This window comes from Nannobrachium achirus (assembly GCF_963921795.1).
Source record: "Nannobrachium achirus genome assembly, chromosome: 7".
Taxonomy (NCBI): Eukaryota; Metazoa; Chordata; class Actinopteri; order Myctophiformes; family Myctophidae; genus Nannobrachium; species Nannobrachium achirus.
The window spans coordinates 27,240,161-27,267,871 of record NC_137816.1 but is presented as its reverse complement, the minus strand read 5'-3'; the positions used below and the strand labels follow the sequence as shown (position 1 = coordinate 27,267,871).

Here is a 27,711-nt window from a genome sequence, read left to right as displayed (position 1 = left end):
TTTCAGTCAGTTAGGTCACCTGAAAAGTCACCAGCGTATCCACACTGGAGAAAAACCTTTTCACTGTAAACAGTGAAAACCACAATGGAGGAAAGAACCCAATGTGTTCACACCAAAATATGGCTGTAGGCTGATACATTTTATGATTTCATTTCATTAAGTGTCCCGCAAAGCTTGGCCAATGGCAAGCGTTGCTGCACATAAATACGTACAAACAGACAAAGCCAGATGTAGGAGAGGTAGCACCGCTCAAGAAACTATGCTGTACTCGGTCGAGGTGCCAACTTGCGACTTGTGAACTCGTAGCCAGTAGGGGTGTCTTCTAAAAATCGTCGAATCGACGCGTCGTTTTAAGCCCCGGGAATCGACGCCAATTGTTTGAGTCGAAGCGAAAATATATATTTTTTATATCACCAGTTAGCCTACTACTGCCAGTACTGCGGTGCACTGCTGGACTGGTGTGGTGTCATGTACTTCCAATGAGAAGTAGCAATTGGCGAACAGTTATTTATTGTCTCGCACCAGCGTCGGGTTGAAAGTGAGACGGAACGGCCAGAACGGTTCAGACCGCCGCTTCGTTAAAACATTCAGAGCCGGGACAGTGTTCCGTTAAGAGGAGGAAGCACGCTGTCAAAATCCCATATTAAATAACCTGCCACAGCACAAACGCGCGTAGTAAACAATCTTCTAAAGTCAAATTAACATACACAAGTGTAGGCTACAAGTTACATTTTCTAATTAAAGTGCTTCTGAATTGTTCCAGTGTTGTAATCCATGATGAATGATTGTGTTTCGCTGTGTTTGCGTCCATGACATGTCCACACTGCTGGCTCAAGCGGGAGCTGTGCCTCCACCTGTTTATGATCCTTTTCTGAAATGAATCCGTTCTCGACACTGACTCATTACTCTGTCAGTGCTCTGTGTCCCGCGACTGCGGACTGGATCCCATCGTTCATTTAAAAGAGCCGTTCAAGAGAGCGGAATCGTTCGCGAATGTCTCAACTCTGCACGCTGCCGAAAACACTATGTATTCAATTCATCTCTTAATGTATTATTCTATTATGTTGACGTGGTTTAAAGCAACACTTTTTTTTTTTTACACAAAGTAGACTATAAAACGATTCGTCGACGCGTCGGATTAACCCCCGCGACTCGAGTCGACTTCATAAATCCTGTGTCGAAGACAGCCCTAGTAGCCAGCAGTCTCTATGTGCTAAATGGTGCCATGCAACGCTGCTGCTCCCTCATGGGCTAATGGGTGCCACGTACATAAAGTTTGAGTTCAAAAGCCCTGCTACCTAATTGGCTAATTGTTGCCGACGCTGCTCTCTCATTGGCTAATAGTCAGGGCCGCCGCTAGGGTAGAACGAATGGTGTGGTCGCACAGGGCCTTGCACCTGGAGGGCCTTGCACCTGGAGGGCCTCGCACTAGTCTTTTTTTTCTTTTTTTTTTTAAACAGAATCACTTTTTTTTAAACAAATCACTTTCCATCACAGACCTAAAATCTAGGTTTGCTTACATGATGAATCCGCCCAGGCACGTGCACACATAGACATCAAAGGGGGCTTGAGCCCCTGCCCTTTTATCTGTCTGTAAAAAGTGCCCTCTCAAGACCATGCATGCAGTTTTCACTTGGGTGAAAGAAATGCAAATGCCCTCTTTCCATGCCATATACTTGAAGGCAAGCATTCTCTCCTGAACTTGAATGCAGCATCTTATGTTGAAAGAATAGTCATCTCCAGTATTGACTTGATTATGCTTAGTTCAATGTGGTATCAAATAGGTACCGAAAATAGCCGACCTCCAAGCTCACAATCCGTCGCAGCGTGACGCATTGTGAGCTTGTTTAAATTGTTATCTCTACGGTGGTGTAGGACTCATACCCTAAAGTCTGGCATCAAGTCTGGCATCAGCCAGATTTAGGGTATCTATTTAGTCTCTTCTATAGAATGGAATGTGCTGTGGAAAAGCATCCCTCTGACTGGAATAAAGAGAGACTGATCCCAACATCATTCTTTCAACACAACAAGCATTAGGGGATCATAATAATCGCAGCAACACTAGGTGCCAACTAGCTAGATGCAATTCACACGTTTGCCATTTTCTCTAACGGCCAGCAGAGAAGGAGGGAGACAAGGCATCGCTCTCTCTCTCTCTCTCTACCGCCCACACTCCCTTCATTCATGCCAAAGGAACAGATGCAGCCCTTCCTCTCGTCCCGCCCCGTGGCGTGGCTGAGTGAGCTGGCCACGGCGGGGTTATGGGCTCCGGTTCCAAGCCTCTTTTCTGTCCTCTCTACAAGGCTGGGAGCGGTGCCAGGTCTCCACCAGACAGGATATGCTGCATCAACAGTGACCGTGGCGTTCTTTACAGTGCAGGGGTTGTGTGAGGATGTTTGGACAGGGTAGGGGCTTTAGCACACGCTCGCCTCCCCTCTGTTGAAGCCTATCTGTGGGGCGGGGCGGCTGGCGTTCTGGCCTGTTCGATTGTTATGGGTCGTAACAAGAGCCACAGAAGCGCTGAGGGTGCTTATTCAGAACCGCTCCAGCAGGCTCTGGAGGGAGGGGGGGATCTGTAAGTATGCAAGCTGTAGATTAATTCTCCTGATATATCCAGGGTTGGATTTGCTGGGGAGGATGGGGGTAATTCATGCTTCTGCTTTTTATATCCCCCTCTGGTCATTTTTATGGCCAGTGGAGCCAGTGTTTTATGCCTGATTCTGGTCAGACTGAATTAAATACATGCATTTCCTTTTGGGAAATGTGGTCTGTCTGATACGTATGATATTTATGTTTGGTAATATCACAGTTTAACAAACTGCCGTCCTTATTTTTCAAATAAATAAAATCTTTATGTATATACAGTATATAAAATAAAATTAAAACAGTGATCTACAAGCACGCTGTGAGCTTGTATTCTTGTTCTTTTTCTTTTTTTTAACAAATCATACCCAAGTGCCGCTCCTGGTCCCATTTAGTGGGTGGAATCATGATTACAATTTGTTTTGGTTTTCACTGAATGTGAAGAATTAAAAACAGACTTGCTCACAAGGCTTTGGGTATGAAGTCTTGGCAAAGGCTGGCCACAAAATGCCTTTGGGTTAGTGCTCATGTTTGTGTTTAGATATTTGTATGAGTGTCACTGTCTGCTGATGGAGTATGTGAGTAGGTTTTCTATCCAATGTATTTTTATATGTATAGTAAACCTGTACAATATTTGTCTCCTGTCCCTGTTGTTGCCAATCTGTACTGTCGTCTTGTGGAAGATGTAGACACATCTCCACTGATACACCAAACCTTTCTTTCACCTTAACACATGCAGAGGAACATTCGGTGTGCAATACATCCCAGTTATGCTCCCAACTAGGCAATAGCAGAGTAGCCAAAAGGACAGCTTCTTCCCACCCATGAGCAATGACAATGCTGTTCGTTGGCACTTGGCACGCCCCGGCCAAGCCGGATGCACCATGGAGAAATCGCACCCCAGTCTCCACTGTGATGGGTGAGCACTTCTCATTCTCTTCTGTCTCACCCAGATGCCCCTTTTATGCAGATGTTAATGTACTGTATTTGGGCTGGGACATACGACTTAAATATCACGATTATTTCGAACTTTTGCCTCGATTATGATTAATTAGCCCAAAAGGGGGAAAATAACAGATCTGCAATCTCACAATGCGATCCGTCTTGAGAGATTCAATATTTAGTGACAACTTGCAAAAGGTAAGAAAAAAGGAAATGAATTGTAATTTCTCTGGCAGTAGATGAGTTAATAATGAAAATGCTTCTTAGCTGCTTATCGATTATTCAAATAACCTAGAAGCAAGATTAAGTCTGTTATTGATTTTCTATATTTTCGATTAATTGCCAAGCCCTAGCATGTATACAAGCATGCAACACAATTTCTCTGCTACAGTTGTGAGCGTTCTCCCTTGGAGCGGCCCAACCTCCCACCTCATGGAAGTTTTCCTCGGTGATGCCGCTGTCCTGGATGTGCAGGATGCTGTTGAGCGTCTGCACGTAGAGCAGGTCCACCTCCTCCAGGTCCTCCAGCAGCAGGGGGATGCAGCACAGCTGCTTCCACACCAGCGGGGCCAGGTGCAGGTCCAGGGGCTTCTTGGTGCGGATGGCCACGCCCATCAGGATGCCCAGGAACTTGAACTGCAGCAGATGCTCATCCAGGCATGCGGATGGATTCAGCAAGAACCTACAGCACAGGGCACAATTTATTATTCAACTGAGGAACCTCAAGGAAGGTCTCCGGTCCACCCCCACCCAGTCTATGTGTCAAAAGTCCTTGATTTGAAGTTTCTACTGAATAGGTGATTGGTCTACCTACGTTTTTCTTAGATTACTATTTCTATGCATTTGATTTATTGATGTTGTATTACCTTGCTTATTATAAATCGCTCTGGATTAAGAGTCTGCTAAATGCCTGAATTGTAAATTGAGCCAGTGACAATTAACCACCCACAGCTCCTAATAGCTAGGATGAGTAAATGCAGGACACATTGTGAAATGAAAATGACACAAGTGAGTGACAAAAAATAACCCAAAGGGGTAATTGATAAATGTATAAATGTATTAATTTATAAAGACACAAGACAGACTGAAGTTGAATGGAGTGATTAGTCATTAGAAAATTTACTTCCTAGAATTAGAACCATTCATTTCATGTATATGGATAGCAGCATGTTATGTTTCATACTGTGGCATAAGAATTACACATCAGACATCATCTGTTTTGGGAATTCAAATCTAAGGCTGTTTGGTGTGAGTCTTTGGAAAGGAGCTATCTGACCTTGAGAATGTTACATCACTGGAAGCAACAGTTGCATAAGACAAATATGTATGCCACACACACACACACACACACACACACACACACACACACACACACACACACACACACACACACACACACACACACACACACACACACACACACACACACACACACACACACACACACACACACACACACACACACGCTTGCACAAAATAATTACAAAGACACGCCTTCATAAGATTGAATAGAGCTGTGCTCAACCCAATCCAGTGATTCTGTGTCCATTTATTTAGATATAATTTATTCTATATCATTAAGATGTTGATTGTGGACATTTGTATGAGCAGACATCAGAGACTTCATGGCTGTGAACAGATCTGCTGTACTTGCCTGTCTCTATTGTAGCCCACCTCTGCTGTGGCGTTGGGGGAAGGGATGAGAAGGTCCACCACTCCCGTCTCCAACTCCTACACACACAAACAACAAATTAAAAACGTGCCATGATCTGTGACAACAGTTTTTGACATACGAGGTTTCCACCCGACAACAACGATATGTTGTATGGCATGTTTGTATGTAAGTACCTGACACATCTCAGTGATGGTGTCATCAAAGACGCCCCCAGCATCGTCGGCTCCCTCTCCCACCAGCTTCACCTTCCAGGCTCTGGAGGGCAGGCGCAGGTCTGAGGCGTTCAGCTTCACCACCTGACGGGCTATCTGAACAAAGATGGGCTTACACTTACGCCCCCTACAGGCAGACAGGGAACAGCGAGGGGAGGTGGGGGACGTAAGGTGAGAGGAAAGGAAGATGGATAGAAGAAAGAGAAGAAATGTAAGTTTAAAGAATAAAGAGGAGAAACTTGAAAGATTATGCCCAAGACAGCACTTAGTCATGTGACAGTGTCTCTGTCAAGAACAGATCTACAAGTGATATTTAGGATGAATCCCTCAATCCCAAGCAATCATCGTACAATGTTTTTATATTTGAAAAACAAAACAAACTAGAAGCAGTGCTCTTCCGAGCACAGGTCTCCACCAGGCCAGACGTCCTACCTGCTGGTGGCGCTATAACAGGCCAATGTGAAAAGGGTAGCATTTGTTCCTTGACATAGTGGGAATATGTGTGGCCAATTTCACGATAATGAATGAATGAATGAATGAATGAATAGTTTTATTTGAGTGTCATGCCACCTCGTGGCCCATCCCTCATGGGATTATATGACACCTTTTCAGAAAGGTTACAATATTCTTAGATACATTCCTTTTTCTTTTTTCTATACATCCGTTACCAGTATAGGCTACAACATAGATACCAGCGGGGGGGAAACAAAATAATAATAAAATAAAGCAAAACAGAGCATATGGTAGTTAACCCCTACTGGTTGTACAATGCTTTTTTTCTCAAAAAAAATAACGTGGAAATGGACCCATAAGGGTTCATTTGGTTCCAGTCGTACAGTCTCAGAGTTACAGACCCGTAAGGGTCCATTTAGTTCCTAACTATCAATATTTCTTCTAGAGACCACCTGGAACATCTGTGAGTCCGCACCGTACTGTACATACAGCGTACATACACAATCATTCACGCTCTCAGTGTACCATGCAGTACTAACCGCGTGGAGATTCTCTTGACGGTGATCTGAGGGCCGTAGTTCTTGCCCTGGACCATGGTCTTGCCTATGGAGCGCACCATGGGAAGAGTGTAGACCCTGGGGGCCAGCAGGGGCCTCAACTGTCCCTGGACGATGCCCCATGTACCAGCGTTGTAGTGGGAAGTACAGCTCTGGAAAGATGTCATGTTTAGTATTAGTATACTGACATGGAGAACAGAGAGAATGTTGACTTCTTTATTGGTCGATATCATTTATAATCTTGTGATAGAACATAGTGTCAGGGAACAATCGAGCTCTCCACTTGTGACTGATTAATGAGCTTTATAACTAAGACGTTTTTTTTAGAGTAAAATTTGACACAGCAAGTCTGTAAGGTTATTAGCTTCCACTTGCGGCACCCAAAAGATTGAAACCAACATCCCGTTAAGTTATCTGTTGATGCCTAGAGAAGAAGTTGTTTAGATAATATATAATAAGTTGTTCAAAGGCAAGAACATTCCATTCTTAGATAAGGGGTTTCGACTCATAACCCTTCCTCACACTGCCCACTGAAGGCATAGTGACCTCACCCGTAACTTTCTAAATAAAAAAAAACCCAAAAGAGAAATTAGACGTTTGCTCGGGACCCAAGTCACCCAAACTAGTGAAAATAGCAGATCTACAAGCTCACAACACGACGTCGCGTTGTGAGCTTATAGATCGGCTATTTTCACTACTTCTTAAATATTTGTTTTCTAATTTATGGAATGTCTTAAAAATGTATTTTATTTATTCATGAAATTAAAACATTGCCTTTTTCTTTTATTCATGAAAATCGTGTCTTTTTAGGAAAACATTTTGAAATAATAATTTAAACGAAATGTAGGTGTGTGTGTGTGTGTGACTGTGCATGTGCGCGTGCATGTGGCTGCCACTGGTTACCTGGTTGTTGGGGCTCAGGTTGAGCAGCCTCCAGGAGGAGTACATGAGGTCAGAGAAGTGGTAGAGGAGGCGCAGGCGGGCCCTCACCGCCTCCATGCTCACCTCCTTCAGACCGCTGTACTGAGGAGGGACGGCCAGGGGCAGACCCAGCTGCAGAGGCACTGAGGAACCTGGAGACAAGACGGAAGCCTCGTTTATACTCCGTCGCACAGTGGTTCTCAATATGTTTCATTTCAACGACGGCCCGGTTTGATGTCATTTCTTTATCTCTGGGATCCCAAACTGCACTGTAAAATGTCATTTTAAATGTACCTTAAATATGGCTGTCACAATTATTACATAATTGTCTAATCGTGATTATTTGACATTAACGCAATTATTTTGTCATAATCGTCATAATCGTGAATGTTGAAAAATGTCCAAAATAGTGGAAATAGCAGATCTACAAGCTCACAACGCGTCGCGATGCGGCGCGTTGTGAGCTTGTAGATCGGCTATTTCCACTATCGAAGTTATTTTTTAAGTAGTAAGTTGTCAAATATGTCAGTACAGTATTTTCCGGACTATAAGGCGCACCGGACTATAAGGCGCACTGTCAATGAATGGTCTATTTTCGAACTGTTTTCATATATAAGGCGCACCGGACTATAAGGCGCACATAACAGACGCTACTGTTGTGTTATGCATCCAACAGATGGAGCTGTGCTAAACGGAATGTCAATGTCAATGAATGATCCATATATAAGGCGCACTGGACTATAAGGCGCACTGTAGTTTTTTGAGAAAATTAAAGGCTTTTAAGTGCGCCTTATAGTCCGGAAAATACGGTAATTTCTTTGTATATTTAGGTTATGTGTCATATCTACCATGTACAACTTCAAAGCCTAAAAGCCAAACAGAAATGTAATTATCAACGACAAAAACACAATTAAATCGTTAATCGCCAATTATTTGAGTGACAATTAATTGTCATGTAAAATTTCATATCGTGACAGCCCTACTCGTTTATACTCCGTCGCACAGTGGTTCTCAATATTTTTCATTTCAACGTCATTTCTTTATCTCTGGGATCCCAAACTGCACTGTAAAATGTCATTTTAAATGTACCTCAAAGTCCTTAAAGTGATTTATTTGCACAAATGGATAAATGTACAAATGGATCCGTAAGTGTCCATTTGGTTCCATTTGTACACTCTCACGAGTTGCAGGCTGGTAATTTCAGGCCTTTATTTCTATAAATAATTGAAGAGTTTGTTTTTATAAGAGTAGTATAATTTGAAGCACGGAAGTCAGCGAGTAATTATTTAATTACAGATATATGAAAGGGGTGGGAGTTCATAAGTTTTACTTCATCTCATTCCTTTTCGGATATGTTTAGATTACTTTATCTATTTTTTCCCTAGTTTCTTTTTTGATTTCAATTTGATTTTAATCTGATATTAATTTAATATTTTTTCTTTGATTTCGTGTGTGTATGTATGAAGAAAAAAAATATAAAATTTATATCATTTTTCTCCCCTAGTTTGATCCTTGTAATAAAAAGCTCACAGTATGTTTCTGATTTAGAAAAAAAATAAAAAGTGCAAAAATGTATTTTTCCATCCAGCTCATAAATTATTCCCATCACACCCATGCATTATGTAAAGCAATCATTTGTTATTATGTAACTATTATGTAAACGGCCACACTGCAATTGGGGTCTAGTTTCAGTCTTTATCGTTCTCAACATGTGTCAAGCAAGCCTTTGTTCATGCAACAGCATGGCTGGTGTCTGGTTACACAATGAGATGAGATCTCTGTTATCACATCTATAACAAGACACCATGTCTGATCCTCTCTCTTAACACATTAATACCCGAGGCTGATTCTACAAATGTCTTCTAAATCCAAAAAAGCTTTCTGAAAAACGTATGTTGCTATAATAAGTGGCTCTCAAACTTTAATCATGTAAAGGACCACCAACATCTACCTAAAAAATCTACAAGCTTATAGCGCGGCACGAAGTGACGTGCTATGAGCTGGTTTTGATGGGTTAAATGTCTCTCCTTTTAACGGCAGGGACATTATGAGCTATATTTCCGTCCATGCCTTACCCCTTATCCCTAAACATATTTTTTTTTACTATTTTGAAAAACATTTTAAAATACTTCAAATAGCCGATCTACATCAAAACGTTGTGAGGTTTTAGATCAGCTATTTGAAATATATATAAAAAAAATAAAGAATAAATCTAAATAGTAAAAAATATATCACATTTTGTTATTAACCTGCTGTAGCCTAGGTGAGGGGATACAGGCTTAACACATCTTACGCAGGGAAAGAGAACTGACAGAAAGCCTATAGAATAGACTTATATTGTTGCGTTTTGATCCATTGCTTGTAAAACAAGCTTGTAAATTAACACTGTGTTCTTGATTCGGTATTGAACTTCCTGTTGGACAGCATTCTCTTTTAGTAGGCTACAGACTACAGAGGTATAACAGCTCCTGGCATGTAGTTCTTCCACTTTGCTTTTGGTTAGATTAAGGATGCTGCAGAGGTTCGGTTGTCTCTTAGGAAAAGATTCAGGGGTTAGGAGTAGTCATTTAGGTTAGGTTTAGATAAGAGTTATGTCTGATCTATACTTAGTTGTGCGCTGTTAGATAGCAGATCTACAGTACAAGTTCACAATGCATCATGCAGTGACATGTTGTGAGTTTGTAGATTGGCCCTAAAATGTTGATGTCCTAACACAGTAATACAAACATGTGCGTCTGTGAGAGTGTGTGTTTGTGTGTATGCACGTACTGTGTTAATGTGTGTGTGTGTGTGTGTGTGTGTGTGTGTGTGTGTGTGTGTGTGTGTGGTGTGTCTAACCTGGTGCTCTGGGCGGTACAGACGGGGCGGTCCATGCAGCACTGTGGCAGCGGCCAGCAGAGATCTGGTGGATGTTCTTACCCTGCAGCGCTGCCGCCAGGGTGGGTTCCCTCACATGGTTGGTGTGGCCCAGACCCAGCTGCAGAGTTACAACCACTTCAATACTACAAAACATAATACAATCTATTCTATTCTACAATTGTGTGGTTGCCATTTGCCCATTTCTTTTCTATTTTCAACATGTATGAAAGTGCCAAATCACAAGTTGTTTCACTACACTTTACATACTGTACCGTTGCTGTTGGTTTATCTCTTATCTCCATATTTTAACTTTATTTTATTGTAAATGAATGCCCTACTTGATCATACTACAGAACGTGGCACGAAGTGACATGCTTTAAAGGCCAACTTTGTTTTTTTACAACAAGGGTTCGTATTTTAGATTGTAATAAAAGAAAAAGTGTTAAAATGCTTTCATTTACTCCTTTCTATCGTTTTAGCCATTTTAGCCAGTTTGATTGCAGTGGGTGGGGGCATGCGTGCAAGTGGCTAAATATTAGGGATGGTCCGATCAGGTTTTTTGGAACCGATCACCGAGCACCGATCACAAAAGTTTGATCACCCGATCCCGATCAATCACCGATCCGATCAAGTTATTATTTATATTTTCTAAATGTTAATGTTTTAACTTTATTTCATTCATTCACTCATGAATTCATTTATATATTTGCCTTATAGTTATTTACCAGCATTACTATGTATTTATTATCATAGCAGTAACTAATTATTCCTTCAGCACTGTGGAAATCAATACCCCAAAATGGCCTCAAGTGGGCATACTGAACGGCTGGTTGATCAGATGCACCGATCCGATCGGATCGGTGAATTTACCTTTTGATCTAAACCACCGATTATCGCCGATCATGCTTTGATCGGCCCGATCCGATCCATTGCCGATTGATCGGTAACATCTCTACTAAATATGTATTCTTAGACACAATAAGCTGGCGATCTCTTTATTACTATCTACAGTAACACTTATGGGACTTATGGGATAGCCACTGAAGGCTGGATAGCCAAAACGTCTGTCTCTCATCCTAAAGAAATATGCAATAAAGCAAAAAAGAAAAGCAACTCTTGCCACTGTGTGCGATCCATTTCCTATGCTTGTTTGATGATCTCTAAGAGGACACCGCACCAGTCAAGTCAGAGCACGGTGGTAACAAAGAAAAGTCTACTTATAGGGTAGCACCCATAAGTCACATACACACTGTATGCACATGTAAGATTGCGGTGCATCTTCTTGTGAATGTGCGTATTGTGTCTAAAAAGACATATTTAGCCACTTGTACGCATGCCCCCAAACACTGAAATCAAAAACGTTAAAATGGCTAAAATGATAGAAAGCAGTAAATTAAAACATTTTAAAACTTGTTTTTTCTTTTCTCTAATTACAATCTAAAATATGAACCCTTGTTGTAAAAAAATTAAGTTGTCCTTTAAGCTGGTAGATCTGCTACTTTTGCTATTTTTAAATTTGAATCCTGAAAACTAACAGTTTTGGAAATATGAGGTTTCCACCTAACAGAGAGAGACGATACACTACTAGAGCAGAGCCTAGAGCCCAACTGACAAGCATTTGTATTGCGATAATAAAAACACTTTGAAACTTTCTTATGCAAACCCTATGCAGATCCTAGTTGGTGCCTAGCCAAAAAGTCACAACAAAAAGAAAACTCAAAACTTGTGAGTCACAGCCCACAACAAATTATGTTATGCTCCTGGTTCTAATTAAAACTGGGAGAAATGTTTACTCTAATAGAAGCAGTGGAAACATTGCCATAAGGTGGTGTGTGTGTGTGTGTGTGTGTGTGTGTGTGTGTGTGTGTGTGTGTGTGTGTGCGTGTGTGTGTGTGTGTATGTGTGTTACCTGTCCCTCCGAGTTGCTGCCCCAGGTGTAGACATCTCCCATGGAGGAGAGGACCAGCGTGTGCTCGGCGCCAACGGCGATGTCTTGGATGACGATCCCCGACAGAGCCGGCACCTGCTGAGGACGATTGTGGTTCCGTGCCCGTCCCTCTGGCAAGCCAATCAAACGGTCTGCAAGAAGGAAAAGAGCAGAAAACGTGACTGGAGGGGTTGGTTGATTAGCTCAGTGGTGCTCAAACGGTGTGTCGAGGCACATTAGTGTGACATGAGACCCAAGGTGTGCTTTAGAATTTGGTGACAACTACATATTATTGCAATAATACAACTATACAAATAGTTAATAAATATTTCTACCACTTTTTCGAGTCACGTGTTCAAATACTGGATTCTGATTGGCTAAATTCCGGAGGTTATCAGAGGACAACTGCCGCAAAGTTGTGTGTCCGAGATCAATGCGCCTCAGTGTACATCCGGGGACTTCAGGAGGTCCTTTCCCCCAACCAACAAATGACGGTGGCAACGGTCCTATGTTTACTAACGTGCATGCTATAGTCGCCGATTTATTTGGATCCAATGCAATCCGCCAACTTTAAAGCCCCTTTTCTCTGAACCTATGCCTTTCTGGAAGCGAACAGCCTCTATTTACGGCCGGAACGGTACTTCTAACTGACGTTAGCTTAGCTGTAAGCTAGACGCATGGATTAGTATGGAGTTGGCGCCATCTGTTGGTGAGTAGAAGATGTTGTTTGTGGAACTATCTGCTGTCTCGCGGAAGTTTTATAGGCAATAATGATTGTAACTTAAGATCCTTGCAAGTTACAACTATGTGTTTTCTTTCATGTATACGGGAAAAAGTGGTAGAAAAGCTATTTACCACTCGGGGTCGGACATTATGCTCTCATAATGTCCTGAGTGATGGTGTTATCGGACTCGGCTGCGCCTCGTCCGATAACACCATCACTGCGGACATTATGAGAGCATAATGTCCTCTCACTCGGGGTAAATTGCTTACATATATATATATATATAACTAATGCAAATACTATACAAAAAAAAGTATACATTTTAATCACTTTCATTTTGATGTCCATATTTTGGACATGCTATAAGATATGAATTTCTTTTTCATTGCGAATATAGGCTCACAACGCATCGCTAGATAGTCTATTTTCACTAAATACAGATGTGCCTCGGCACGTGAGTGTTGCATTGGAAATATGAGTTAATTATCTATTATTTTCTTTTTAGTACTTCTCTAGAATAACGTTAAATCATCATAATCATATTTACAGAGAGAGAGTGAGAGACATAAAGATTGACTCAATACATGCCTTGTCCAAAGGTGTACACGTTGCCATCTTTGGTTAGAGCTACAGAGAACTGTGTTCCACAGGCCACTTTCTTTATGCCAATTCCACAGAGGATGTCCACTTTCTACAAGATTTAAAAAAGGATAAACACAACATTAGAAAAAGCTCACACAGACTAACCTAAGAAAACACCAAAGGACCATTTATGCTCCCTTTACTTTATGTACAAAATATGACGTTTAAAAAAATGTAACGTCACTGCTCACATACTTCCCATCCTTTATATTGATATGGATATTAACTCATTGATTGCCATTTTCAAAATGGCCGCCAAATTCCAGACTGCCACGTTCTTAAATTTGTAGTGCACAGATCAATTTTTAGTGCACGGATCGTGCACGCCCATGCCTAGATGATGCACCATATGTGTAGTACTTTTTAACAGCTTTCAAACAAAAAAATCCGCTTGGAAATCCGTTCAGGCATTCATGAGATAGAAGCCTTCAAAGTCGGACAAAACAAACATTTTGCCATTTTGAAAGATGTGTTTGTTATGGGACTAAACATGCAATTTCGCGATTGCGATCATGCCTAATACATTTTAGGCATTTTTGGATTTTTTTTTTATAAAAAAAACATTTTTTTTTCCAAAATGGCTGCCAACTCGGGAAACTCGGGCTGTGGCAGCCTGGGACTACTGTAATAACTCGGGGAAACTCGGGCCTTGGCAATCAATGAGTTAAGTAATACATTCACAATAGGGCAGTTCAGAGTCAAAGGTTTCCCGACAACAAACATGACGACAGTCAAGGAGGTCAATAATGTACCTGTAAAAGATCTGTTCTGTAATACATGTTCCTGTGTATGGGCTAAGTGACATCATATACTGTACTGTATATGTTCAACAACTCACAATCTCTCCTCAAAAGTGCTGCCATTTAAAAAAAAGTCTTCGACATGTCTTTCTTGAACTAGCTGTAGTTGGTGGTCCAGTACCACTAGGTACAACCAGAAAACGTGTACAAAGTACAAAGAAATCAATGCAGAAAATGTTTATATTGCTCTTAATGAAACATGCATAGGAGAAGTTCTGTCATACCTGGGGTGAGGACTTGGCTGTGGAATTACCAAGTCCCAGTTTCCCATAGTCTCCATCCCCAAAAGCCCAGACCATCGTACCATCTGCAGAGACGGCCAGTGTGTGATTCAGACCACACGCCACCTGACACACCAAGAACAATCTGTCAGCTACAGTACTTCAAAATAAACTGGATATAAGTAACTGGTACAGTGCCATAATACAGATGAAAATAAACATTATCTCCATTTCATATTTCTTTTTAAATGTAATTTTCAACAATACAAGGACTTTACAGTTGTAAAAAGAAAAGCCATGGATGTACATTACCTGTCCAACCTGGTAGCCTTCCAGAGCGGTGACCTTCTCTGGTAGCTTCTTGTTGGAAGTGTTCCCTAGGCCCAGCCTGCCATAGTCGCCGTTCCCAAAGGAGAACAGCTTCCCATCAGCGGTCACCACAGCAGAGTGCTTGAACCCACAGGACATCTAGACCAGGACAACACATTGAATGGGTCAAATGGGGTTTGCTTTCACATGAAGGACTCAGGCCTGGATCCGAGGGCCATTTTGTTTTAGCTGTGGCAGATTCATCTAGTTTTCATGCTATGGGCGGGGCTTGAAAGGAAAACAAGCGCTCCCAATCCCGTGCAAACCATGTGCTGGAAGGCTAAGTGGCTAGGCTAGTAGTTTACACGGAAGTTCACAGACATAGTAGATGAATCTGGCTTAAAAAAAAAGGAAAAAATGCTATCGAAAATGTCTTAGTTACAACGAGCAAACAGTCGTGCCTCACTACGCAGTCATTTTAAAATACTCAGTAAACTGCAACCTCTAGTGGCTTATTGTTTAATGTAATACCTAATTTTGACACTTTTGCACAATGCTGTCACTTGTCGAAAGGAACAGAACTTAAAATAATAACAAGGCCAGAAGGACAAAAGGTGAATTTTAACTAAAATAGATGACAAATTCCAAAGTCACCGTTTTGCACATTCTAAAATGAGCTGCAACTTGTCATGTGACTCATTGGAGACGAACCTGCACCACCTCCTCTCCTTGCAGGGCCTCGATCTGTCTGGGCCGGCGTTGGCGGTCGCTGTTCCCGTGGCCCAGCTTGCCGTAGTCGCCATCCCCCCAGCTGAACACCTCGCCGCTCTCCGTCAGAGCCATGGAGTGACCGTCGCTACCGCACGACGTCACCAGCTGGGTCACCACAAAACCTGTGGTCCAATCACAGCCAAACTTTATTCACACAGATTGCGAAAAAAACAGTGGTTAAAGCTACTACAGTTCCAAACTTTTTTCTAAAGTGAGATGCTAACGCTAATATTTAAGATCTGTTAAGAAGTGTTAACCACTTGAGCTCTATATTCCTCGCTTCTTTTTTTTACAAGTTCGTGTCAGGTTGTGGGTGAGTGAGCTTGTACATCTGCTATTTTCGTCTATAATAGCATGCCCGAAAAAGGGACGCCAGGGTTCAAGTGATTATAGAGACACCACTCTGCTCTGAGGGAACGCGGACATTATTTGTTGGCCGGTGGATCTCGCCGCGTCCTCCGACGTCTCAAAATGACGCAGAGGGGTACATGACTCCTAATGCTGTCTGCTTTGAGTAAATGAGGAGGGACATGACTCCCCCTGCTGTCTACTTTGAGTAAATGAGGAAGTGATCCGCGGTGGAAAACGACTGATAAATCATAGTGATTTTATCATTATAATGGATAAGCCTAAACAAACCAGTTCACATGAACAATACTGATGTAAAATAAGATATCTGAACGGCTACATTTATTTATACAATTAAAATGTCATGAGCCAGCACAGTTATAGGGGGGTTTGCCCAGACTTCTTTTTCTTCTGATCACCAAAAGAAGTCTGGGTTTCCGAGGCTATAGAGACACAGATAAGCTAGTCTACATACAAAAACTAAATAAATAAATACAAAACAATCAATAAACAGATGTAACAACCTTGCAGGGCGGAGACGACGGTGAGCACGTGCAGATCGTCAGAGTTGCCCTGGCCCAGGCGTCCATAGCTGCCCTCGCCACACGCCAAAACTGTGCCGTTAGGCTGGATCACAAACGTACAGTTCTGACCACACACCACCTAGAGGACAGGAGAGGAGAGATGATGTTGTGATGATGCATTTGTTTACAAGGCCATGATGCTTGTCTGCGGTGTGATGATGCATGTGTCTACCTGCTGTGCCTGAGAGAAGGATGGCGCAGTGGTTGGCACCAGGATGTTTCTGCCAGCCTCTGCCAGCTGGCCGTGCCGCCCGGCGCCCCACAGGTACACGTCACACTTCCCTCCCAGATGCCAGTCCTGAGAGCACAGCCGCGCACACAAAAATAACAATAATTATGTTAGTGATTCTATATAACAAATGGTGACGAAAATGTGTTTACTCTTTCAAAATATCACTTGTTGTTTTACAACCAAGGCTCTATTGATACTCAGGCGCACGACTGTGTTGCGTGGGGAAAAAGAATGTTGTGTGACACGTTATAAGCATGAAGATCTGTTGTTGACAACTGACACCATCATGCAACAGAGTGTAAACGCAACATAGGAATATAGTGTTTGTTTGATTCACCTCTGGTCTGGATGTGGCCCAAGACATGATCTGCTCATCCATCCCAGATGCCCATTTGCTGTTATCCTGCAAAAAGGAAGCGCAAATTAAATAGTGTATATATAAACACAGTATGTATGTATACAGTATTTCCCAAGGCTTGCGACCCCCCTCCTTCATGATTCACTGATCTAACAGCAAACATGCACTGAACAAACACATGTGCACGCATGCTGACTGCTACGATACCCAGAATAATAAATAAACTGGTAGTCTCGGCTGCTGCACAGGGCCACCCTGATCCGTCTGTCTCAGTGCGCGCACACGCACGCACACGCACGCACGCACGCACGCGCGCGCACGCACACGCACACGCACACACACACACACACACACACACACACACACACACACACACACACACACACACACACACACACACACACACACACACACCTCCTCCTCCTCCTCCTCCTCCTCCTCCTCCGAAAAATGTTGCCTACTAATTAAATATTCTTCTCTGTGCTTCTACTGAATTATTAACTGAACAAACTGAAATAATTAACTTTTCATTTTGGCCTTAACAAGAAAAGAAAGGAAAAAGTAATTCAGAAAAGCATCTGGCGACCCCTCAGGGCGTCGATACCCTGCTATAGACTACAAGTAGAAATGTGAGTGTTATCCTCACCATGAGCAGTGACATTTCCTCCTTGGGGACGGGCTCCAGGTCGGGCACAGAGAAGGATTGTGGGAAGGTGGCACCTCGTGCCAGAGCCTCTGCCGCCTTCACCGTGGTGGAGAAGCAGTCCAGCCAGGCCCACTCGTTGGCGCTCCACACGGCCGTGCCAGACTCCTGGGGGAGGTGTCGGAGGTGAGGGGCCACGGGGGCCCGGCACAGGAGCTGGTCCAGGTGGAGCCCCACGGCCAGCGAGGCCAGACACTGCATGTAGGGGCTGTGGACCAGCTGCTCCCCGCACACCACATGAGGCTGGAAAATGAGGAGAAATCACTAGCATTTCTATTTTCTTCTTGCCGCTCTGTTCTTGTTGGCAAAGTGATGCTGATCAAGCTAAATTTAGCTCATTTAAATTGAGCTGGGGCATACATTCGGCACAAAAACAACAGACAAAAAATTTCTAATAGAATCATTTTGGATTTTATTTTTATCCATGTCTTAACTCTTTCACTGCTTAGCTTTAGCTGTAGTCGTTGAGGTGTCACTTTGGTTTCCACGAAAAAATACATATTTTTTTTGATCTAGAGAAAGGACCCCGATTCTCAAATATAAAGCTCCAGTTCACAATTTAAACCCTATATATAGTACATTGTTGACCATGCCCTCCCCAGTTGTGAGTGTGTAGATCAGCTACTTTTGACGAATCTTCACCCATAATGTATGAAACAACACTGGTTTCTCTGGCAGGGGCTGGATTATGTATGCATTTACCCTAGAAGTGAATGAGTTGAAAAAAATATACATTGTTCTCCCCATGAATCTCTTATTTTTATCCCATGATTTTGTAAACAACAATCAGACAATCATTTGTCACAATGTTAATTGTGATGCTATGTGTACTGTATATACAATGTCTGGGTCAAGTTATTTTAGGTCAACATAATTTCCATTCTTCCAGTTCCATCCAGAACTGAAAATGACAAATATCAATTCCATACTTGTGTAGGAACCAATCCTCAGGATTGAGTGTGCGGTGGTGGATCACCTTTTCGTAGGCGTACTGCTCCTGCAGCATGACAGGCAGTCTCTCCAGGAAGGCCCTCATGCAGGGTGCCATGTTGAGACCCACCACACCCTGTTTCTTCAGAGCCGTGCGGCAGGTGGCCAGCACATGGTTGGACACCACGAACTCTGGAGAGACGTTAACTACCAGCACGTCCTGGTGGAGAACACACACACACACACACACACACACACACACACACACACACACACACACACACCACACACCACACACCACACACACACACACACACACACACACACACACACACACACACCACACACACACAATGAAGGGGATGTAGAGGTGCAACAGTTAATCAACTAACTGATTTAATTGGTTAGAACTGATCATTACTTTGAATAAAATAATAGATTTTGATTTTGATGAGGAAAAACTATCTTCTAATCTTCTTCCCTAAAGTCAAAACATACAGTAGCGGGGAAAAGGCGAGCTACAAGCTCACAACACGTTATTGTGAGCTTGTAGATAATAAAATGACATTCTTTTTGTGTGACACCATAATATGACAAAGTAGGGCTTAAGTGGTTACTTAGAGTAATGAATTTAGTCAAGTAAGGGAGTGTGTCGCTAAGTCATCTTTTCGACAACCAAACCTAACCCTAACCTCCGTGGGGTGAGTAGCGATACCTGCCGACGCTCCGTTGTCGAAATGATGTGCGCTCGAAAAAGCGAGATTTCCCTGTCAAGTATTACAAAAAATGATAATGGATAGAATAATTGCTCCGAAAATAATTGATAGTTGCTAATTGTCCTAATTGGATGAGGGAAGGGTTTACCTTTGACCTGTTGGAACAAACGGCGATGCCCACATCTGGTATCCAGACGATGTTCTGAACAGCCCCTGACCCTGCTATTACTGTCTGCAGCACAGAGCCATCCTGTTGTGCACACACACACACACACACACACACACACACACACACACACACACACACACACACACACACACACACACACACACACACACACACACACACACACACACACACACACACACACACACACACACAGTTTACAGTTTAGGCATTTAGCAGACGCTTTTAATCCAAAGCGACTTACAATAAGCAGATAATACATCACTATAATAAACAAGATAACATGTCACACACACAGAGAGAGAGCTAATCACAGATGTGCACATTGCCACACACTCATATCCACTAGGAATTCAACCTAAAGGTATTTAGCATCATCTAAACATCTGTGGGTTCACGGTGCAGACACAGTTCTTTCATACACAAGCACAGTGTGTGTGTACATTTATGTGTGTATCTGTACATATGTGTTTGGATCTACAGTATGAACGCACATCTGGTGTGTGATATATTGTCATTGTTGGGTGAAACAAAAAAAAAACCCGTTACTTTTCAGGAGATGGACAAAACATGTTCCGATGGGTCCAATGTAGTTATTATTTAGTCACAAGCTTTTGTTAATACATTGTTATTGGTTAAATATTTATGAAACCCACAGACACACTTAACCACTTTCAAACTGATGTTCCAATTTTTGGTACAGTATGTGATTAAAGGTAATGTTCCAAAATAGCTAAACTAGCGACAGTATTAGCTCACAACACATTGCAACACTTTGTGAGTGTGTACATCCGCTAGTATAAAACAAGGCTTTCAATTATGAAAAACAGGACACACAAGGTTTCTGGCTGACAGCGACAATATATATGTATGTGAGAGAGAGAGAGAGAGAGAGAGAGAGAGAGAGAGAGAGAGAGAGAGAGAGAGAGAGAGAGAGAGAGAGAGAGAGAGAGAGAGAGAGAGAGAGAGAGAGAGAGAGAGTGTGTGTGTGTGTGTGTGTGTGTGTGTGTGTGTGTGTGTGTGTGTGTGCGTGGGTGTGTGTGTGTGAGAGAGAGTGTGTGCGCGTGTTACCCGCAGTGACCAGATGTTGGTGAGACCTCCCACTCCTCCAGATGCCAGGGTCAGTCCATCAGGACTGAAGACTACCGTCCTGACAGGGGTGAGGTGACCCTTCAGCTGGAAAACACACACTGCTCTGTCCACCATCCCTTTGGAAGACTGACACACACACACACACACACACACACACACACACACACACACACACACACACACACACACACACACACACACACACACACACACACACACACACACACACACACACACACACACACACACACACACACACACACACACACACACACACACACACACACACGGTTACAAGGGAAAGTGTATATTATATATTTTTAACTGGTCCAAGTTGTGTCCTCAGCGAATTGTATGGAGATTATGATGTATTCATATTGCAGATGTGCTGGATGGGTTCAAACACATAATTTTGGTTTCTTCTCAATGAGCCATCAGTTCAGGTCCTTCATGTAGCTACAGTGTGATAGATGGTGTTTTAGAAGTTTGCAGTTATTCAGTTAGCACCCGTTAAATGCTTCTGCTTGGTCTGAAACGCCGACAAGATTACAAAAATAAATAAAACTAGGTCACGCCATGTTCTTACCCATGAATGAATACATGAGGTGGGTTCATCAATGTGTATCAATCATAACTCATAAGAATACTGACAAGGAGTGCACTTTAAAAAATGGGGGAACTAATATCAACGCTTATTTACAGCTAAGCTTAACAATTTTAACCAATCAGTAAACAATATAACTACTAGTACATCTTCAGTGGTTAGAGGTGGTCTCCCTACTCTTCCACTGGACATTTTACACTGGACCCTGGTGTTGGGCAAGACATCTACTGGTTAACAATTTGAAGCATTTGTAGTTCAGACATTGTTGCAATTACCTCTGTCCACTGGGAGAGGGAGACAACAGACATAAATGTTTATGGACCAAAGATTTACTATTTCACCAAGAAAGCACTTCAAGCTAACAGGTTCAATGATAAACAAATATAACCACGTACCCGGAATTTAGGTTTGGCTTCATTCTCCCACCACCCCTCTGAGCTGGAAGAGCTGCACTCTGGAAAGCTGGAGATGTCCTGAGGTACAGTCCAGACCGATACTAGACCATTCTGACAGCATCTAAAACACACACACACACACACACACACACACACACACACACACACACACACACACACACACACACACACACACACACACACACACACACACACACACACACACACACACACACACACACACACACACACACACACACACACACACACACACACACACACACACACTTACTTGATATTGTTTGTCTGAATTGTCCTTGCATTCAGAAAATCTAGTCTAGGAATGAAAATGTTTCCATGAGATTATAGGTGACAAACACCAGCAATGTTTGATCTGCACAATGGCAACATTCTACTTTGTGGCTAGGCCAAGTTTAGAACCAACAAAATGAGAATAAGGCAGAACCCATGCACATCCCAGGGCTACAGTACTAGCTAGGCTGGGTGCTGGATCAAAATGTCAACATGTAATTAATTACATAAAATGAAATCTGCACCAGTGTACTATTTACGTTTGCTAAATGTATTAGGTGGTTACGTTTTCTAAACATTCTCAAAAACCACCACATACATTTTGCATTTGTGTGCAGATCTTATTTTCAACACAGACAGACATTCAGGAGAAAGCAGCTGCTGAGTGCTGAGGAACAACTGAACATTTCAGAGATGGCCTGTGTGTATAATTATATGAATAATTTTTGATTTGGGTTACCCTTGCAGTTTAAATGATTGGGTTATTTATTCAATAATTAGGAAAACAAACAATAGGGCATGTTAGCATATTGGCTCACATTTGAAGGGTCCACTCACATGAGAAAAGCACTCAATTTGGCGTCACCTCCTGGTGACTATCCTCATTTCCTTTAACATATCATATAAACCTTTAACCGCTTTTAACCTGGCTTCCCTATTTTGTGCATGTCATTATAAGCTAACATTAAAAAAAAGTTAAACCTTTACAAGGTCACAGTGCATCACACTGTTAGATCAGCTATTTTCACTATTTGTCATACGAAAGAATGTATATAGATGAAGCATTTATTATAACCATAATGTCTTCCTATAAAGCAACATAATAATCAACATACGTAGCCAACATGGCCAGGGGTTTTGGCCCGTGTCCAGGAAGGCTGCACCAGGCCACGCCGTTGACCACAGAAGGATGACTGAGGCTCTGTAAGCAGTGCCAGCCGGAACCAGAACCAGAAGCTGAACTGGACCACAGCTTCACCGTCTCCTCTTTGGCACAGGTGAGCAGCATCTGCCCATTAGGACTCCACCTCATACTGCTGATGGACTCCTGACCAAACACACACAACAAGGAAGGTTCTATTTGTGGAATGTACTGTAATGGCTATTGATTATTATTCATCAATCAGTGGAGCTGTGATGTGAGTTGAGAGAGGGTGTGGGTACAAATTAGGCATTATGATGACGTACCTTGTGTGCATCAATGACTACGATTGCTCCTTTTTCCAAGGGCTCTTTGGAGCCTATCAGCAGCTTTCCATCTGCGTAGCCCACAGCGAAAGGACTGTCCTCACTGTACCAAGCTATATGCATCACTGCCACTGCGATGGAACAAAACATTATATTAACGTACGCTGAACATTATGGAGAAAAATATTTTAAAAATACACAGCACATCAAACTATGATAACTCACTATTTGCCTCCAAATGTTTTCATTACACCAATTCATCACTGCTGGCCCAGCCAATTAGTCATGTAGACAAACACATGTCTCCTCTGATACACTTAGAAGAACCAGCAGCTTAATTTCACCTGACAGTGAGAGTTTCACAGGGAGAATCATGCTATAACTCTAACCCTAACCCTGCTGAACAGGCAGCCGTGTATGTTTTTGATTGATTGATTTGCAGTGACAGAGATCACCGTTCCCCAACTGGCTTCCAACGAACGAACACGGCTAATAGACCGTTTGTCAGCCTTCTGATTGGTCCCTTTGACTCCCTGACTGGCCAACCAGAAAAAAACATTCACTTTTCGCTACCGGGGGTGGGAGAAAGTGGCTTCAGTCTTTCACCGCGGTGCGCATTGCGGAGCACGGCCAGCGTGCAGTACGGCGCTGCACGGTCATAGCGATTTCGATCATTATAATGAATAAGCTTCAACAGACTAGTTCACATGAACCTTATCAATGTAACTAAGAGTTTCGATTGGGTATATATATTTTAAATGGGCAGAATTACGACAGCCAGGCTATTATGCAGAGGAATTATAGGCTGGCTGCCAGCTTCCTACCCAAGATGCACTGCGCTTTCTGTCTCTATTTCTGTCCTCTGCCTGTTCCAGAAGATTAAACTAATTAAAACATATATTTTCGGGGGAAAACTCCAGTTTTGCAATGTAACTTTTGTCTTCCCTTTGTATTAATATCACGTAGATGTGTTTATTTTGGTACTTTAAATAGCTATAATGAGGCTATGAAAAATCTTTTTTCCCCATCCACTTCCATTATAAAATAATCTGCCCTGGTTGTTGACGTCCCACCTAGTAACAAGAGCAAAATGGGGCGGGATTTGACATACGGTCTATTGTGTTCATCAGCCAAGCCGGATGCATCACAGAGGATATGAACCCTGAGTCTCTGCAGTGGTGGTTAGGAACCTCACCTTTGCGCCACCTAAACGCCCTAATCACTCATTCCTTACAACAACATGCATGCGTTGCGTACACATGCACACACCCTGTCCTGTACGTACCATCCTTCCTGTAACAATGTTCCAGCTCAGTGCACTGAATGGAGGAGGCATCCAGCACCTCGATGAGGCCCACAGAGCCGTCCATACGGCCCACCAGCAGCAGATCCTTGGGTTCTCCCAACCACAGGGAGGTGGCCTCCCTCTCGGGAAATGCCAGTGCAGACACCCAGTGGGGCTGGACGTCCAGAAGACCCTTACCACCTTACAGGGCAAACAGACAGGGTGGACACCATTAGTACTGTAGGAGTCTCTGGTCATTTTAGTTCACGTTTCAGCACATTCACAACTGGGAATTGCCCAATAGAACCACAGTCTGATAGCGTTGTACTGGGAACTGCCCAGTTCAACCACAGTCTGATAATGCTGGTTAAGTGTGTTTGCTCAAGGGCACAATTATTGAGGCCCTGGGAATCAAACCAGCAACCTTCCAGTAACAAGCTACAACAGCACAGTATCTAGAATTGAATGTGCAGTTTGAGTCAATCCAGCTACAATGACAAGGTTATAATATTGAAGTTATCGGTCATACGTGAGAAACAAGTAGAAAATGTGATCCTTCCATCCCAAAGTCTGTAGAAGGAGGACAGGACATATGGTGTTGGCTTCAGGCCACATCTAAAATCGTAATGCCTTCGCCCCATAACGTGGACCTCAACGTGAGCCGTTTAACAAAAGCACATTGAATTGGAAACCTTTTTTCCCCCAACATACTCAAATGTGACTTCAGTTTACAACAGTGGATTATTTATGAATAAGTACAAGTAAAACTGTTGAGGATGGGGTAAAGGACAGAAAGCTGTTTACCGTTGACTTGCCAGATGTTGACCAGTTTGTCCATGGCAGAGGCCAGGTATTTACCGGTGACACTCCAGGTTAGAGGACAGAGGCTGGGCTCACAGGGTGAGCCGTCCTCTGAACCGTCACTGCTCAACAACACAAACACAACACAACATAGATCAAATACAGATACTGCGTCCATCCACTGGGGGGAGCCATAACACCACAATAATAGCAGATCAGCCAAATCACAATACCTACATTTCTGCCACCCCACCGCCTCTGTTCTCCAGCAGGGTGGTGTTAAAGACTTGATGTCTCATAATGGCCAAACATAAAACAATACCGTTTTATTTTTTTATTAACAGAGTACACTAGGTTTAACTAGCGTTTTAATCGGACACTTATGTTGTGTGAACTCAAGACGGTCACATCGGCAGGTAAGCAATTTCTCCCTAACATCAGAGTCGTCTAATCAGAGAGTCCTGCCACCGCGGGGTCAGAAACAGCGCTGGTCACGTGGTTCATTGTCACTTTACACCTCATAGACTTCAATGCATTTTGTAAACTTCCGGTTCGCCGTTTGTCACTATACGCCAATAGATGTGTGCGTAGAAGACCTGGCCCCATGAAGTGAACGGCAGTGACGCAACTCTCCGTAGGTAGAAGGCTCTGCCTAACACCAACATGCTGCAGAATGCGGGACAAAGCAGTGAGGAAGCAGAAATTTGCGTTTTGGTATTTAACCGCTTGAACCCTAGCTAGCGTCCCTATTCTGGGTGATCTACAAGCTTGCAACGTGACATGTGTAGAGGGTAAAAAGGAAGGGATCAAGTACAAGGTTTAAGTGGTTAAAATCTATTATTAAACTGTGTTCAGTTCTATAGATGTGTGTGAGAGTGAGTGAGTGAGTGAGTGAGTGAGTGAGTGAGTGTGCGTGCGTGCGTGCGTGCGTCTTACGTCTTATTGAAGATGCATGTCTGCTGAAGGCTGTACTGGTTCTTGGTGACATTCCACACTCTGACTGTCCCATCGTTCCCGCTGGTGGCCAGCAGGCCTTTTTTAGAGCACCAACGACATGTGAGGACCTGGAGAAACGTATAGGAGCAGTTTTACATGCAACATGTCAACTTGTCTCCAGGTAGCTCAGTCGGTAGAGTTCTCGCCTTAAGACCACACAGTCATGGGTTACTGAGTGTGTACACAAAAGTTTGATATCTAATGTTATCTCCAACATGGAAAGAACAACAGACAGAGAGAGAGAGAGAGAGAGAGAGAGAGAGAGAGAGAGAGAGAGAGAGAGAGAAGACAGACAGAGGAAGAGAGAAATATAATGAGAGATGTAACTGTTCCAGCATTGTGTGATTTCATACTTAAGCTCAATTCATTTTGCTCAATCACACAACGGTGTCACTTGATACAAGAACAGATCTTCAAGCTAACAATGCGTTGTGAACTGATGTGTTGTTAGATTGAAGATCAGCTCTTCAGGCTGTGTTCTCACTGAAATTTATCAGAGTTACAGACCTTTAAGAGTCAACTTGGTTCCTAAATATCAATCATTATGCTGCCCCTGGGGGCCCGGACCCTAATTTTGAGAACCACTGATCTACAGTACATGAAGTCGATGATATCAGTTGTGAGCGAGGTAAAGAATGGTGTACCTACCCTGCTCTGGTGCGCCTCCAGTTTGAAAACTGAACACTTGCGCAGGTCCCCTGCCATGTCGGTGAAGGACTGCGGGCGGCTGTGGTTGTTGTCGCGGTCGTGGGCGGCCAGCGTGCGCACCAGTTGCTGGGCAGCCCACTGGCGGTGCTGAGACGACAGCCTGGACGACAGGCAGCAGGCCGCCAGAGCATTGGCCAGCTCCAGGGGGCCTACAGCGGAGGGATTATGGGAAGGATGGGCATACAAATGCGCAATTAGACCTGCTTGACACGGAAAACACAGAAGTGACATGGCCGCCCGGTGAGTGAGAGGAAGGGAAAAAAACAACAAAACATGACAAATTAAGAGACTACAAAACAAAATGCTACATGGTGACACGTGTGAAGTGAGTGACATCACTTGACAAGCTCATTTAAGCCTGGTTAATGTTTTGCTGACAATGTGTCATCACTCTTGTCTTGTGAACATTATTGGCTCTTGTCACCAATGTGAACAACATAGAGTACTACTATTGTTCATCATCATTTACCAGCATGGATTTATTTCCACTATAACCACAGCAAATTGAAAAAAGAACATGTGTTCATAATATCTCAACATTATGCTACAGTGTTAAACCAAATTTACAATGCAGGACCTGAAATATGTTTTCATTTCATTCTGAAGGTCCTTAAAAGGGAGCGTTTATTTTGTGCAATTAATTTGCATTCATTTAAGCTGCTGTTTGTGTTATAAG

The 27,711-nt window shown here is 42.9% G+C and overlaps 1 protein-coding gene across 10 annotated transcripts in view; it reads right to left on the bottom strand.

Annotated features, from left to right (window-relative positions):
- Positions 1 to 27,711, bottom strand: part of herc1 (HECT and RLD domain containing E3 ubiquitin protein ligase family member 1) — a 105,030-nt gene that overhangs the window by 9,242 nt on the left and 68,077 nt on the right. For 4 of the 10 annotated variants that reach the window (XM_080729817.1, XM_080729822.1, XM_080729820.1 and 1 more), the window contains exons 53-77: positions 26,976 to 27,238; positions 26,268 to 26,395; positions 25,335 to 25,453; positions 24,531 to 24,731; positions 23,246 to 23,376; positions 22,894 to 23,105; positions 21,746 to 21,866; positions 20,726 to 20,872; positions 19,616 to 19,717; positions 18,798 to 18,971; positions 17,765 to 18,064; positions 17,098 to 17,163; positions 16,701 to 16,826; positions 16,469 to 16,607; positions 15,537 to 15,718; positions 14,829 to 14,984; positions 14,520 to 14,642; positions 13,442 to 13,544; positions 12,112 to 12,281; positions 10,182 to 10,320; positions 7,326 to 7,495; positions 6,405 to 6,574; positions 5,374 to 5,539; positions 5,180 to 5,256; positions 3,955 to 4,207 (exon numbers count right to left, since the gene is read on the bottom strand). In XM_080729817.1, coding sequence (XP_080585943.1) covers positions 3,955 to 4,207; positions 5,180 to 5,256; positions 5,374 to 5,539; positions 6,405 to 6,574; positions 7,326 to 7,495; positions 10,182 to 10,320; positions 12,112 to 12,281; positions 13,442 to 13,544; positions 14,520 to 14,642; positions 14,829 to 14,984; positions 15,537 to 15,718; positions 16,469 to 16,607; positions 16,701 to 16,826; positions 17,098 to 17,163; positions 17,765 to 18,064; positions 18,798 to 18,971; positions 19,616 to 19,717; positions 20,726 to 20,872; positions 21,746 to 21,866; positions 22,894 to 23,105; positions 23,246 to 23,376; positions 24,531 to 24,731; positions 25,335 to 25,453; positions 26,268 to 26,395; positions 26,976 to 27,238 — 3,938 coding nt within the window. The remainder of the gene's footprint in view (positions 1 to 3,954; positions 4,208 to 5,179; positions 5,257 to 5,373; positions 5,540 to 6,404; positions 6,575 to 7,325; positions 7,496 to 10,181; positions 10,321 to 12,111; positions 12,282 to 13,441; positions 13,545 to 14,519; positions 14,643 to 14,828; positions 14,985 to 15,536; positions 15,719 to 16,468; positions 16,608 to 16,700; positions 16,827 to 17,097; positions 17,164 to 17,764; positions 18,065 to 18,797; positions 18,972 to 19,615; positions 19,718 to 20,725; positions 20,873 to 21,745; positions 21,867 to 22,893; positions 23,106 to 23,245; positions 23,377 to 24,530; positions 24,732 to 25,334; positions 25,454 to 26,267; positions 26,396 to 26,975; positions 27,239 to 27,711) is intronic. The other 6 variants (XM_080729819.1, XM_080729821.1, XM_080729824.1 and 3 more) reach the window with 2 other exon arrangements.